Raw genomic sequence first — 13,894 nt, 5'->3', positions numbered from 1 at the left:
AGGGATCTGTTAACAAGACGTTTAACAAATTTGTCATTAATTATTCACACCGTTTATGCACGCCACCTCACTTTATTCCAGGTGTGAAATCCAGATGTTACAAAACAGTGAAACAATGAACAATGAAATAGTGACAAGTCTTTCTTTCAAACATTAAATTATTTGTCTATAATAATTGCATTATTGGTCTTGCTGACTGACTGCACACTGACTGTAGTGGTTTTTAAAAATACACCAAAATGTTATTTTTTTTTATCTTACTACCAATACTATTAGCATCGTTTATAATAATAATAATTATAAAACTAAAACTTTCTGTGAACTAATAATTTCTTCTTGTTGTATGACAGTATAGTGTAATTGCTCTCCAGTAAAACTGGCCCTGACCAGCAATGAGCAATAAACAATTAAATTCAATTCAAGTTTATTTGTATAGTGCTTTTTACGATACAAATCATTGCAGAGCAATTTTACAGAAAATTAAGATTCTACAATATTTAGTAGTAGCTTATCAGTGGTGACTGTCAGTTTGTGTGCATATGACAGGAATTTTCTGAAAAATTAATACAAGACGTAGTCAACCAGATGATGAACACTATTAACAGCAATTATTATATAATGCAATCACACTTGTAGCAAATATAAACACATGTAGGCTATTGAATGAAATGGGGACACAATTTTTACGGATCCTGCTAGCACCACCTGGTGGTAACTTGTACATTTACATGAACTTACACCACAGCTAACAAGCAGTCTTTTTTTGGTTTAAAATTAAATACACCTAATAGCATGTTGGTACTTCATGTTATCAGTAAGAGGTCAGATATTTTCTATGCAGTGTGCCAAAACTGGTGTATAATAATAATAAAAAAAAAATTATTACACTGGTTATTGTACTTGTATTTTTTGGTACATTTCAAATGCAGATGCAACAGGTAATAGGTACCCTTTGTATTTAATATACCACATGCATTGATTATGGCTGAAAAGTTAGTTTTAAGTTGGTTAGTACCATTCTGAGAACTACGAACCATGTTGTCTTTACAATATATTAATTTATGCTTTTTACAGCATCTTTTCAATGCCAAAATCAGTGAGAATAGTTTGTGAGAGCAACATTTTTGTAAAATTAAAAGGACAAATCTCATGATTAAATGTATGAAATATGTCACCGGAGCAGGACATTGAATCGTAATGCATCAGTATGAGGTTGTTTGCTGTTGACATCTCATCTAGTTTTGTTTCTTCATCCCGTTAGTTCGCTGATTCACAAACTGTAGACTCCAGTAGACTCCAGAGATTAAGACAAACACCTGCGGAAAGCAAGATGTTTACCTTTTCATGCCAAATAGGTTCAAATGAATACACTGTAAAAAATGTTATGTCCTATACTTAAAAACAATATGGTAATAATATAACAGTTTTTTTAATGCTTGATTTCCTTAATGGAATCTACCTGAATAAATCATGTAAAACCTCCTAAATTATATAATCAATGATGCAATGAATTTAATATTATTAATAAGAGTGTTCTACTCTTCTGCACAATGGTAACAACAGAAACTTCAGTATAACAGAAACTCTTTCAAATGTCAAACATAACTGACCATTAAACACTAACAGATGTTTCCCTTCACTCAAAAACACATAAAAATGTACTCTCCATATTCAGCGATATGCTGGGAACTAACAATCACTGGCAAAATAAAACTGCATAATTGAACTAATTCTCCAAAAATAAATAGGTAGCCTCCTTTCTTTAATTTTATCAGCTTGATCAGTTCCTCAAATCAAACATCAAAACTGCTTAAGTTTCCTTAAAAAAAAATGAGGAAAACATATCTCTTTTATTAGTGAAATGTCTCAATATTTTCTGTACAACACTGAACCACAGTTTCTTTAATGAAATAAACGCACTTTTTAATAATCATCTTAATTTTTTAATGAAATTTACAAGCCTCATGTTTATGAATAATATATTAATACAAACATGAATTACTAAATGTCTTATTTTTTTCTTAGACACATATCTCAAGTAATGCACATTAAAGTTTAAGTGCATGTTGTGTATTTATATTTAAAATGCCAATTTCTAAAACAATTATTTATTTAGAGAGTTATGAATTATCACAGGTAATGTGCAAAAAAATTAATATAAGAGGGTATAACAATAGATATATTTAAGATTGTGTTACAATATCACTGTGCACTAACTTTATTTTATTTATTTTTAATTCCACAAGTCGAAACCTTACTTGAAACGATTAATTGTGAGAAACCTAAATGTCACATACCAGGAAATATACTACATAAAAAAGCCAATAGGTCAAGCATGTGGCCAAAGAATCTCCCATGATGCATTTGGAGTTGAGGTTCACAGAAGCCACTTTGGAAACCAGCCAAAAGGGACATTCTTCCAAAAAGCTGTAACCTTAACTGCTCCTCCTTCCTTGCGTTCTAGACCATAAACTGCACCCAACTCTAAACAGAGTCCAAAATCATATTCTATCTCTCAGAACTACTTCTCCAATGGGAAAGTTTCCTCAGGAGCAGCATAGCAGTTTCCCTCTGAGAGAAGAGAGACAGAGAGAGAGAGCGAGAGAGCGAGAGAAAAAAGACATGGTCCTGTGCTTCCTGACCTCACGCTACCTGATTCCTCCCATCAAATGCCAATGCATGTAGTTTACCCTCATTCAAATAACAATAAAAATACTTCTTTTATTAAAAGGAGAGCATTGGGCTTAAATTTTCTGCTTCTCTGATTTACTTACAACCTTTAAAATCTCTAAGATTTGCAAAGATCCTAAAGTCTGTCATTAAAAGTCCAATATGTTCCTTAAATATTTCTCATCAAATTATATATGTTTTTTTTTTTTAATCTATACTATGTTGTCAAGTCTTAGGAGAAATATCTTACAAAACAATTCTAAAGTTTTTCTTTGGGGAATCATATGCATTGGACAATGCATTATATCTGTGTCTGTATGAAACATTGAACTATAACTGGAGTATGGAGCTGAAAAGAGTAAAGGGAGGGATTTAGAAGAAGAATTTCAATTAATATATGCATGACAAAAGGGATAAAAATATTAGAGAGAGCAAAAAATGCTTTTTAGACACTACCTCATTCTATATTTTCATTCAGAACTACATACTGCCACCTGAGTCGATTTCATTTCGCTGAGAAACTGTCGTAAGAGCTTTGGGAAACCTCACAAATTCCAGAATGCGACCTTAAATGACAAACTGGCAGATATTTTAATCATTTTGAGAGGCTTTTTCCTCTCAGATTTTCCTCTGCAGGCATATTTTAAGTGAAAAAACACATGAGATGTGTACATTTTGATATAGTAATTTTCCCTTTTTACGGCTCTTGCTGTCTCAGATGGCCACTTGTGTCTCTCTTTCTGTCTCCCTCAGCTTTTTTCTCTCTTTCACACACATAGAAGCAATAGAAATAAATATAATTATAAAGATACATGCTTAGTGGCTGAAACTAGCAGCACACATTCACACTCGGTTGAATAAGCAAAGAGTCGAGTCTCCGGGGCAGCTGCAGTGTTGGGTCAAAAGCAAACAGGACTAAATCACTCCTGTCACCTCAGTGTTGTATGACTAGTGAAGGGGCTTTTTCAACCTGTGGACACCTACATGTTGGTGATGCACAATGCTTCTTAGTTAGAAAGCAGAATAATAAGAAATGTTTCTTGAGCACCAAATAAGCATATTAGAATGATTTCTGAATGATCATGTGACACTGGAGTAATGATGCTGAAAATTCAGCAATGCATCACAGGAATAGATGACATCTTAATATATTTTACTTTCACAATATAACTGTTTTTACCTATAAATGCAGCCTGGATGTGCATACACTGAATCGCTCACTACATACCTAAACTATAGAAAACATCAGCTTACCACACACACAAAGACAGATCAAAAAAAAAACATAAGCAGTTCAAGCACTTGTCCATGACTCTGAGCTGAGACTCAGTGCTGACCCATTACTGAAACTCCCTACTGATTTTGGCAGCCAAACGAGCGCCAGTTCTCTGAAAAGAAGCTGTCGTGGCAGCCTCGTGTGACTCTCACTGGACTTCTGTAAATCAGTTCAGTGGGATTCCTGAATCAAGGTCCAAGATGGATGGGTCTCCTGGGGCTTGTAAGGAACATTCTGTTCACCATGGCAACCTGCTTAGCAATCCGAAGCCACTGAAAACTCTAGAACATATTATCATCAGCCTTGTCATTAAGACACTGAACATAACTTTTAATGTATCATATTTTTAGATCAGGAATGTCTTTAATCAAAATACAACTTAGATCACATGCTGTAGGCACGTTGAGCAAGAAACGGTGGCAAAAAAACTGATATTTAATAATAAGAAAAGTTTCTTTAGCAGCAAAAGCCGAAAATCCAGCTTTGTATCACAAGAATAAATGACATTTTAAAATATAGTAAAACAGAAAACATTCATTTCAGTGTCTAAGATTCTAGATTCTTTATCTTTATGTCTGTCCAAATATACGCAGCCATGGTAATTATAAGAAAGTGACCACAAACTTTTGAATGGTAGTGTACGAAGTAAATATGGAAAAACATTTTTAATCAAGTTTTTATGATTCCTTTTCCAAGATTTCCCAAACAATCCACAGACCCCAGTTCACTAGTGACACCGGAGAATTAACAGTGGAAACAAATGTGCCCAATCACCTGAAATGCTTGCTAATACTCTTCTTATCAGTCTAATTCAGGCTCCAAGCTCCAGAAATCCTCTCCTGTGGTGTGCTGGAGGGTGTCGAGTGCTATGAAAAGATAAGCCAGCGGTGCTGCTGACTGCAGCTTTTGTGTGAAGCTGATCTTGATAATATTATCTTAACCTTTTCCTTCAAAATAAGTGGGGTGGGCCTTTTTTAAGTGGGACAATTTTTTTGTTTCGCATTTTAGAAATAAGGAGGACACATATTAGCTTTGATGGCTGGAAAAACACAGAATGGAAAAGACAGGCAGAAATGGAAGAATATCATCCTGAAGTAAACAGATGAAGTGTGGAAATGATGGCCATTTTTAGCAAATATATTTCTAAAGCGTCATAATGGCATTGCTGCAAATAGACCAATGTAAAAGTAAGTTACAGCGAAAGGGAAACTCTTTCCTTGGTCTAATACAACAGAAACACATTAAATCAGATGGAGTCTATGGGTATAGTTCACACGGACCCAAAAATATGACGCTACTTTGTGTAAAACTGTTCTGCGTGGATTTCAGCACCTTAGCTTAGAGATGTACACTCACACAGTAAAACGAGCAATTCAGCTCGTGTAAATCTAATCATTCTTCCACGGCAAACAGAAGACGTGTTTAATTGATTCCAGAAACGTTGCCTTTGCGTAAAGCTGCGATGTTGAGAAGAGGAGAAATGGAGGGAAGGATGGAGGACCGTGAAGAGAGAGGTGGTGCGCTAGCTAATGAAAGGTCAGCTGAGATGCACGGCCCACGCTGCAAGTGCCAGAAACACACACAGCAATTTTATGGTTAATTGGGCCATACATCTGGATTCATACATCACGGAGGCGTGCAGAGAGACCAAGTGCCAGATCCGAAACACACACACACACACACACACACACACACACACACACTAGAAACATGCATACATTTAGGAAGGAGTTAACACATATACACAAATCTGATACCACTAGTGGAATCAGATCTATTTCTATAATTTCAACATAAAAATTGGGAGAAAAGCTTAATCGAAAAATCAGTTTGCCAGTATTTGATAGTCTCATTGATTTGTCGCAGCACACAAGCTCCACAAGTTTGTGTAAAACCTGATGATCATGTTCTTCAGCATCTTGAGAATGATCCAAAGAGGGTCTTGTGCTTAAATGGAAGCTGGACATCTATAATTGAGACTGTGGTAATGATGTATGTGTCTGTCAAACTTACTTCAATCAGAAAAGCCAACAGAGGCACCAGAGGCTTAATGTAACCAAACCGTTGAAGAGCCACAATCAAAACACATCTCAGCATCTCCAATTCAGGTGCATTAGCCCTGAAAGAAACACAAAGCATTTTATTTTTTATTTTTTATCTATTTTATTATTGTACTGTACTGTTTAGTATATATTAACAAAATATCCATCTTACTTTGTATATACAATAAATACATTTTTAAAAAGCTGGTTCACTGGGAAAAAATACAGTTCACCCTTAAAATAAAATAAAAAGGTTTAGCTTGCCCGAATAATACACCTACTGTCACAATTTATTTAATAATCAAATAAAATAATAAAAAGCATGTGTCCACACATTTTAAGTTAAAGAGTTAGTAAAAATGTATTTACGGTCATAATTTATTTTATTTATAAATAATAAAATAAAATAATAAACTAATCTAAAATAGGAGTTTCTTATAGGAGCTGTACCTCTGATCTATCAGGAAGCCCAGTGAGGTTAGAGAAAGTAGTACGTAGGCAGTCAAAAGAAGTGCACTCAGCTCAGATAGTATCTGCAGGTGAAAGATAATTAATACAATATACTTAGATAAGTAATGTGTGTTTGTTTTGTCTTAATAATAATAACTCTTACTCAAATAATTTTGTAAGCAACATAGCAGAATAAAAGTGACCTAACAAATTAATGTGTCAGGACAGATGAGTAATACCATCTTAATGCTCCAAGAACTCAAGGCCAACCATAAGGGAAGTACTGTATCATCTATGACTGAATTGGCACTCCTCTATGGATGGATTTACACTGAAATCATAATCTGGTGATAATTTGCTGTTAATACAAGCAGCAATGTTAATGTTTTCTTGACCTGGCTAACCTATCATACTCAGCAGTGGTTAAATCAGGTGACTGACCTCATGACGTCTTTGATATGACACCAGCAAACAATTACAGACTTTTTCCTGCGTGACACCAGATAGAATACAGATCTCAGACCTCAGCCCTGAAGCGCTGGCTCATTTTTCAACAATTAACAAAAAGGGGAAAAAATCTATTTTGATTGGTTATATTTTAAAACCTCTCCATATCCAGTTTCAAAAATAACAGAGCAAAAGGGCAGAGGGGAAAAAAAGGGGGAACCCATCTTCCAAAATTTGCATTTTAGCAGAGGTCACTGCACAGACCTTGCATTATGAACAGTTAGTCAGACATCCAGCACGATTGATAGCCCTGTACAGATGATGTAATTGAGGACTAAAAATGAACGTTTTCCTTCTTTTTGGAGTGCCATTAAGCAGTTCTGTAGCATCACTTGTCAATGTTAGAGCACGCAAATGGACAACGCAGTATAAATACACACTTTCACATTATTTATTGCTAAGCCTGAAGGCCTCGGTTTGTTATTTTCCTTGGATAAGGTGACTGATGCAAAAGGAAGGTTTCCAGGGCTGGGAAAGCAGTCAGAGCATTTGTATTGGTTGCTGGACCACCAAAAGCTTGTTTTATTGGATGGTGGGGCTAAGGAAAGAGATCCAGGGGACACATCTCCTGTTCTCTGAGAGCCACAACTAAGGGAGCACCACAGAGGTAGGAATCACATGAAAACAGGCCGTTTCATTTCAGCGGGGAGGCAGGGTGGGGCCATGCTTTCTGGCAAACCAAAACTATGCCTGGGGAACATGGACTTCCAAGGAAAACGGACAAGGGCAACTGAACATCTCTGTTTGAAAAATAATAGACAACAAAAACTTTTAAAGTTTTCAGTCCATACTCAGCTAGTAAAATGCCTCATTATTAGAGGAACATTTAGGATAATGAGAGAGAGACCGAGGTTGATAATAGACCTGGCGAGGTTGCATAAACCACACAGCAAATTAAAAGCTTTTAAAGCTCCTGTAGATGACAATGAAAGATGGCATTTAGATGATAGCTTTGACATTTCAGTCGGGCACATTTCTGGGAAAATCTGTTGTAGATTTCAACAGTGAAAGTAAAAAATAAAATAAACACAGAAATAGTACTTACCATTTGATCCATTAACAAGTTGTTGTAGACATCTATCAGAAGCAAGAACTGTATAAGCACATAGGCTTGCAATGCAGGGGACCATGCAGGATCATGAGGCTTTTCCTCTCCTGTAAGCTGATTGTAGAAAGAACAAGGTTTTGAAATTAAAAATTAAAAACTCTAAAAATAAATAAAATTAAAAAATGAATTCAGATATGAGATTTAGAATCTAATCTTTCATTTTTTTCCCTACCAGAATAACTACTTAACAATAGTAAAAATGCTTTTAAGACTGTTTCGGCCTTTGTTTTGGCCGCGGAAGCATGGTAGCGGGCCTCGTTCTGACACACTTCATTTAGAGAATCGTTTGCCTTTTCTTCATTTCATTTATTTAGACAAGTAAATGACCAACAAAAAAAGCATTAAAATTAAGATACAAATTATAGCAAACTAAATTTGTTCCAAAGAAAATAATTCTACAAACAAAACATATGAAGTGGTCAAAAAATTATGTCTGACCCACTTCCCTTCTTCCGCCGTTCTGCCATTCGTTTTACCGCCCCTTATGACATTTACAATTTCTTAATTAGCAAATTGAACTAAACAAACCACGAACCAATAATATTTAAACAAATAATATAAAGAAAATAAACTTTCTTAAATGGCTACAACATACCGGCTCCTAATTGTTGTCTTACAATCAATTACATTAACATATCATTAGTAGCCATGATCAAATATTTACAAATCAATATGTCTCATAACCACAAATAGTACATATAGTATATAGAGTTCATTGCAGTTTCACTATTTTTTTTTTTCTTCAAAAAGCTCATTAATATAATGTCCATATATAATGTCCCTCTTCTTTAAAGGTAGAAAATTGTGTGTGCATATTCAGCAGAACAGTGTAGGTTATGAGAAGGTGAGGTGTATAGTCAGTATATGTGAGTTAAAAGTCAAAGTTTCCACTCCGAAGTGTCAGCACGAAATTCCTTCTAGCAGAAGGCAGAGTTTGGTAATTGGGCGTTCCAGCTCACTTGCTCGTGTCTTTACTCGCACACGTCGTACTAACCCTTTAGAGTCAGATATTGCTTTTGTTACACGTCCCAAATTCCACGAACTTCTGGGAACATTTGCATCCATTACAAGCACTAAATCTCCTACATACAAGTTTCGACATGTTTTACTCCATTTTTGTCACCTCTGCATTAACACAAGATACTCCCTTGTCCATCTTTTCCAAAACAGGTCCACCATGTATTGGACCTGTCTCCAACGTCTACGAATGTAGAGATCTTCCCGTTTGAATAGTCCTGGAGGTAAAACTGGGTTTGATCTTAGTTAAAGAATGTGGTTTGGGGTAAGTGCATCAAGGTCATTTGGGTCATCTGAAGATGGTGTTATTGGACGGTCATTCAAGATTGATTCCACCTCGCAGAGCACGGTAAGCAAGGATTCATCATCCAGTATTTGCTGTCTTACCACTGAACAGAGCACTCTTTTGACCTCCTGTACCAAACGCTCCCAGACTCCACCTTGATGTGCTCCATGAGGTGGGTTGAAAGTCCACTTTATTCCTTCCTGGGCAAGAGAGCTTTGGATTTTACTTTGATTCAGTTCTTTTAAAGCTTGACTCAATTCACGGTTACTACTAACAAAGTTAGTTCCATTATCTGATCTGATTTCTTTTACTTGCCCTCTGCGCCATATGAACCTTCGAACTGCAGTTATGCAAGAATCCGTGTCAAGAACTAAACAAACCACAAACCAATAATATTTAAACAAATAATATAAAGAAAATACACTTTCTTAAATGGCTACAACAAAGACTATATATGGTTTTAAATGTTTTAAACTTGGTGACATATGTATACATGTGTTTAAGTCCCACTTGAAGGTCCATCTGTGTTCCAAATTTATCAGAAACAACTCGGAAGAAGGTTTTCACTGACAGCTGTCAGTTGTAAGACGTTGAGCAACAGTAACTAAGGGGGCCGGGGCTTACATCAAGGTCAATTTGGTTAATTAGGTCAATTTTGTTAATTAGGTCAATTTGGTTAATTAGAGCGATTAGTTAGTCAAAGGCTGGTAGTCAACTTTGGTAGAGTTTAGAAGACAATACTGAATTAACCGGTTACCATGTTCGAATAGCCCCAGATACAGATCCCCTGTAAAGACCTTGTCTCAGAGGAGCACCAGGACAAGACCACAGGAAACAGATGATTCTTCTGCACAATCTGACTTTGCTGCAGCCTGGAATTGAACTACTGGTTTTGTCTGGTCTGAGGAGAACTGGTCCCCCAATGAGCCTGGTTTCTCCCAAGGTTTTATTCTCCATTCTGTCACCGATGGAGTTTCGGTTCCTTGCCGCTGTCGCCTCTGGCTTGCTTAGTTGGGGACACTTCATCTACAGCGATATCGTTGACTTGATTGCAAATAAATGCACAGACACTATTTAACTGAACAGAGATGACATAACTGAATCCAATGATGAACTGCCTTTAACTATCATTTTTGCATTATTGACACTGTTTTCCTAATGAATGTTGTTCAGTTGCTATGACGCAATGTATTTTGTTTAAAGCGCTATATAAATAAAGGTGACATTGACATTGACATTGAATAGCAAATTAAATGGTAGAATAAACCATTTTTTTCTACAGGTAGAGTCCAAACCTAACATGCTTCATAAATCAGTGTTTTTTAACATGATTTATTCATTGAGAACTTGATCACTGTTGATTTCCTAAGGATTCCTGAGGCTGTCTTAGCTGCAGACACGTGTTGGTTTTCCCTCACACCAGAACCCTGGTGGCTGCACCGCCGCTGCGTTCTGTTTTCCCTCAGAAATCAACACAGACGAGCCAACCTCCTTCTCCTCTACTCCACAGGAGAAACAACAGGCACACCCAGGTCTGCATCACCGAAGGCCTTTCAAGATATTTCTGTCAAATTCCTGCTCTCTCCACATGTTTAGGATCACCAGGACCCACTTTGAGGTGGCTTCAATTGTAACATGGTGAGGGCGACAGAAAAAGAAGGAGAGACAGGGTTTTCAGAGTGTGAAACTGCATCTGTTAGTATGTGGCACAGTCAGACGTGTTTCAAAGCAAAACCGCCGCTCTCCTGATGAGAAGACTCCAAAACCTTTTCGCAGGCCTGTTGTTTGATCAGGCCCAAAAAAGCTCGCTTTTTAAAGACCAGAGAAAATGAGCCTATTGTGCTTCAGCCCACAAAGGCGGTTAAGATTCATTTGGCAACGGCGCACACTTGTAAAGCCTGTCTGAAACGTGAGTCTGTTTTTATGTGAGAACTCAGGGAGTCATTTGAGAGACATTTTTTTTCCTGTTACAGAAACAGCAGGTAGTAAACGACAAGTAAGGTGAGGAACAAAAGAGTTTCCAATTTATAGGTGAACATGAACATTTTTGTACCACTAATAGAAATGGAACTTCAAAAAAAATTTCCAACCAGTTTTTCTAAATACTAACTCCATTTTCCATAAAATGACAGACAAATAGTCCCACCCACAAAATACTGTTTAGGTGCATTTGGAAACAGTGTTTTTCCACATTTTATAAAAAAATCATATACACCACTGTTGAAAAGGTTTAAATGTTTTTGAAAGAAGTCTCATGATCACCAAGGGTGCATTTATTTGATTATAAATACAGTAAAACATTAATATTGTAAAACATTAATACATTTAATATTCAAATACAAAATAACTGTTTTCTATTTTAATATATTTTAAAATATAATTTATTCCTGTGAAAGCAAAGCTGAATTTTTAGCAGCCATTACTCTAATCTTCAGTGTCCTTCAGAAATTATTCTAATATAGCGACCTAGCGCACAAAAATTATTTCTTATGACTATCAATGCTGAAAACAGTGACTACATTATTTAAAATTTCTATAAGTAAAAACGTACATCTTGATCTGTTCAATTTCATGCTTAATTGTGCATTTTATGAACTTTATTTCATTCCTAATGATGCACCTAATGATTTTAAGTCTATATCCTAAAAATGTAGGAATGTAATAAGAATTGTAAATGCATCCTCAATTCAAAGCAATGCAGTTTACTGTTTTATCAGAATAAGAAACATTTTGATATAGTGCAGAAAAAAAAAAAAAAACCCCACCTGGGGTATATCAGCAATGTCTCCCAGTCTTGGTTTTCCTGGAGTCCAGCCTGGCCCTTTAAAAATGATGGACAGCTTATTTGAAATTCCTTCAGCTTCCCAGAACATCTGCCATAGGTACGGATAGTAAAGGAACTTTAGAGAGGAAAGAAAAGAAGAATGAGGATATAAACCATACATGGCACATGCAGCCTTAATATTAAGCAACCCTCTTTAATGCTGCATTACCTAAAAACTTTTCACTCAACATTATTCTTATTCATTTTATTCATCATCATCTAGTCCTCCTGTCTAAATGCTTTGTGTCACACACCAGATCACTCTTACTCCGGACCGCCACAGGAGAGCACCGAAAAAATAATCAAACACAACCTCCATTTGGTTTTGCAGGACTCTTTCACCTCTCCTGAGCCGTATGTTTAAAGTGAAGTAATAATGTTATGGTTACAGCATGGCTTTTCCACTAGCATGGTAATGTGAGGAGAAGCCTGGTTCCCATTGACTCTGCTCAGATATTTACATCTCTAAAATTAGGCCGGTCTGACACACTAGAGCCCATTATGTGAAACCCAATTCATCTGCAGTGTTGATATTTCCACTAGTCAAAGTTCTTGATAGAATGTTGGGGCAAATTAATCTAAACATTTTGTTTATGGATGAAGTAAACTTTGCTTACAGACTGTGATCACTGAGACTATGTATGTTACAATAATACCACAGTAAAAAAGCTAACCCTAAAACAGACATTATGCAAAGATTAATACAAAAACACTTTTATTTTATACTTTTTTTTTATAAATCAATCAGCATTTTCCTAAAAATAATTAATTAATACATTTTTGCTGTAATACTTGTATTAATATTAATACATTTGTAAAATTTAAATAAACTAATAATTAAATAAAAAATAAATAGATCTCAGAATATTCAAATTTTCATTCAAAATCCTGACTAACCTCGACAGTCCAGATTTCAAATGTGCTGATTGGGTGTGTGAGCCCATAGACAACTTTATCACTCTCAGGAGTGAACGTACCTGTGATGGGACGAAGCAGAGAACATCTCATTTTCAAAGTGCATCTGATTTTCATGTGTGTTTATAAGTCACAATACAATTGTCACGATATTTAAAAATGTTTTTTTAGATAATAAATTACACTACTAATTTGTGCTTTGTGTAATTTTTTATTTTTTTAACTCAAGACAGCAGAAACATGCCACGAAATAATGGGGAGAGAGTGTTTAATGAATGCATGTGCTGCTAGGGCTCATTTTTAGACAACTATTGGTTAACATTTTTTTTTTCAAAAGCAGATACACAGAACTTACCAAACATCCTGTCCCATATGATCAGAATTCCTGCATAATTCTTATCAATGCAATATGGATTTCGCCCTGCGAATGCATGGTCAAATGTTACTGATTCACTACACACATAATCACTAGTCATAATCAAATCTCTTTTAATAGGTGTAGAATGTTTTTCTTTAGATGAGGCGTATAACCAGTATTACCAGTGTTACTTAAGTCGCATGATAAGACAAAACAGGCCTAGCTTTTGACCCACAGTGATAAACTGAGCAACACCAATGCACTATGGGAGCATTGCAATGCAACTCTACTGTCAAAGGTAATAATGCTTACCATGATGAACTCTGTGGTGGCTGGGAGTATTTAGGATCCACTCCAGAGGTCCAAGATTTTTGACCAGCTAGTGATAGAAACAGTTTCACAAGGTCAAAGTAATATTCTAAGCACCATAAAATTTAATTA

General features: G+C 35.8%; 1 protein-coding gene across 1 annotated transcript in view; it reads right to left on the bottom strand.

Annotated features, from left to right (window-relative positions):
• Window positions 1-407: 407 nt before the first annotated feature.
• The window catches only part of LOC132123516 (alkylglycerol monooxygenase), a 30,469-nt gene continuing 16,982 nt past the window's right edge, over window positions 408-13,894 (bottom strand). The window contains exons 6-13 of the mRNA XM_059534172.1: window positions 13,766-13,832; window positions 13,451-13,516; window positions 13,078-13,157; window positions 12,122-12,256; window positions 7,991-8,107; window positions 6,439-6,521; window positions 5,960-6,065; window positions 408-1,316 (exon numbers count right to left, since the gene is read on the bottom strand). Coding sequence (XP_059390155.1) covers window positions 1,236-1,316; window positions 5,960-6,065; window positions 6,439-6,521; window positions 7,991-8,107; window positions 12,122-12,256; window positions 13,078-13,157; window positions 13,451-13,516; window positions 13,766-13,832 — 735 coding nt within the window. The 3' untranslated portion in view covers window positions 408-1,235. The remainder of the gene's footprint in view (window positions 1,317-5,959; window positions 6,066-6,438; window positions 6,522-7,990; window positions 8,108-12,121; window positions 12,257-13,077; window positions 13,158-13,450; window positions 13,517-13,765; window positions 13,833-13,894) is intronic.

This window comes from Carassius carassius, chromosome 41 (assembly GCF_963082965.1).
Source record: "Carassius carassius chromosome 41, fCarCar2.1, whole genome shotgun sequence".
In the NCBI taxonomy this organism is placed as follows: domain Eukaryota; kingdom Metazoa; phylum Chordata; class Actinopteri; order Cypriniformes; family Cyprinidae; genus Carassius; species Carassius carassius.
The sequence above is the reverse complement of the archived record's forward strand: the minus strand, read 5'-3'. Positions and strand labels throughout refer to the sequence as shown.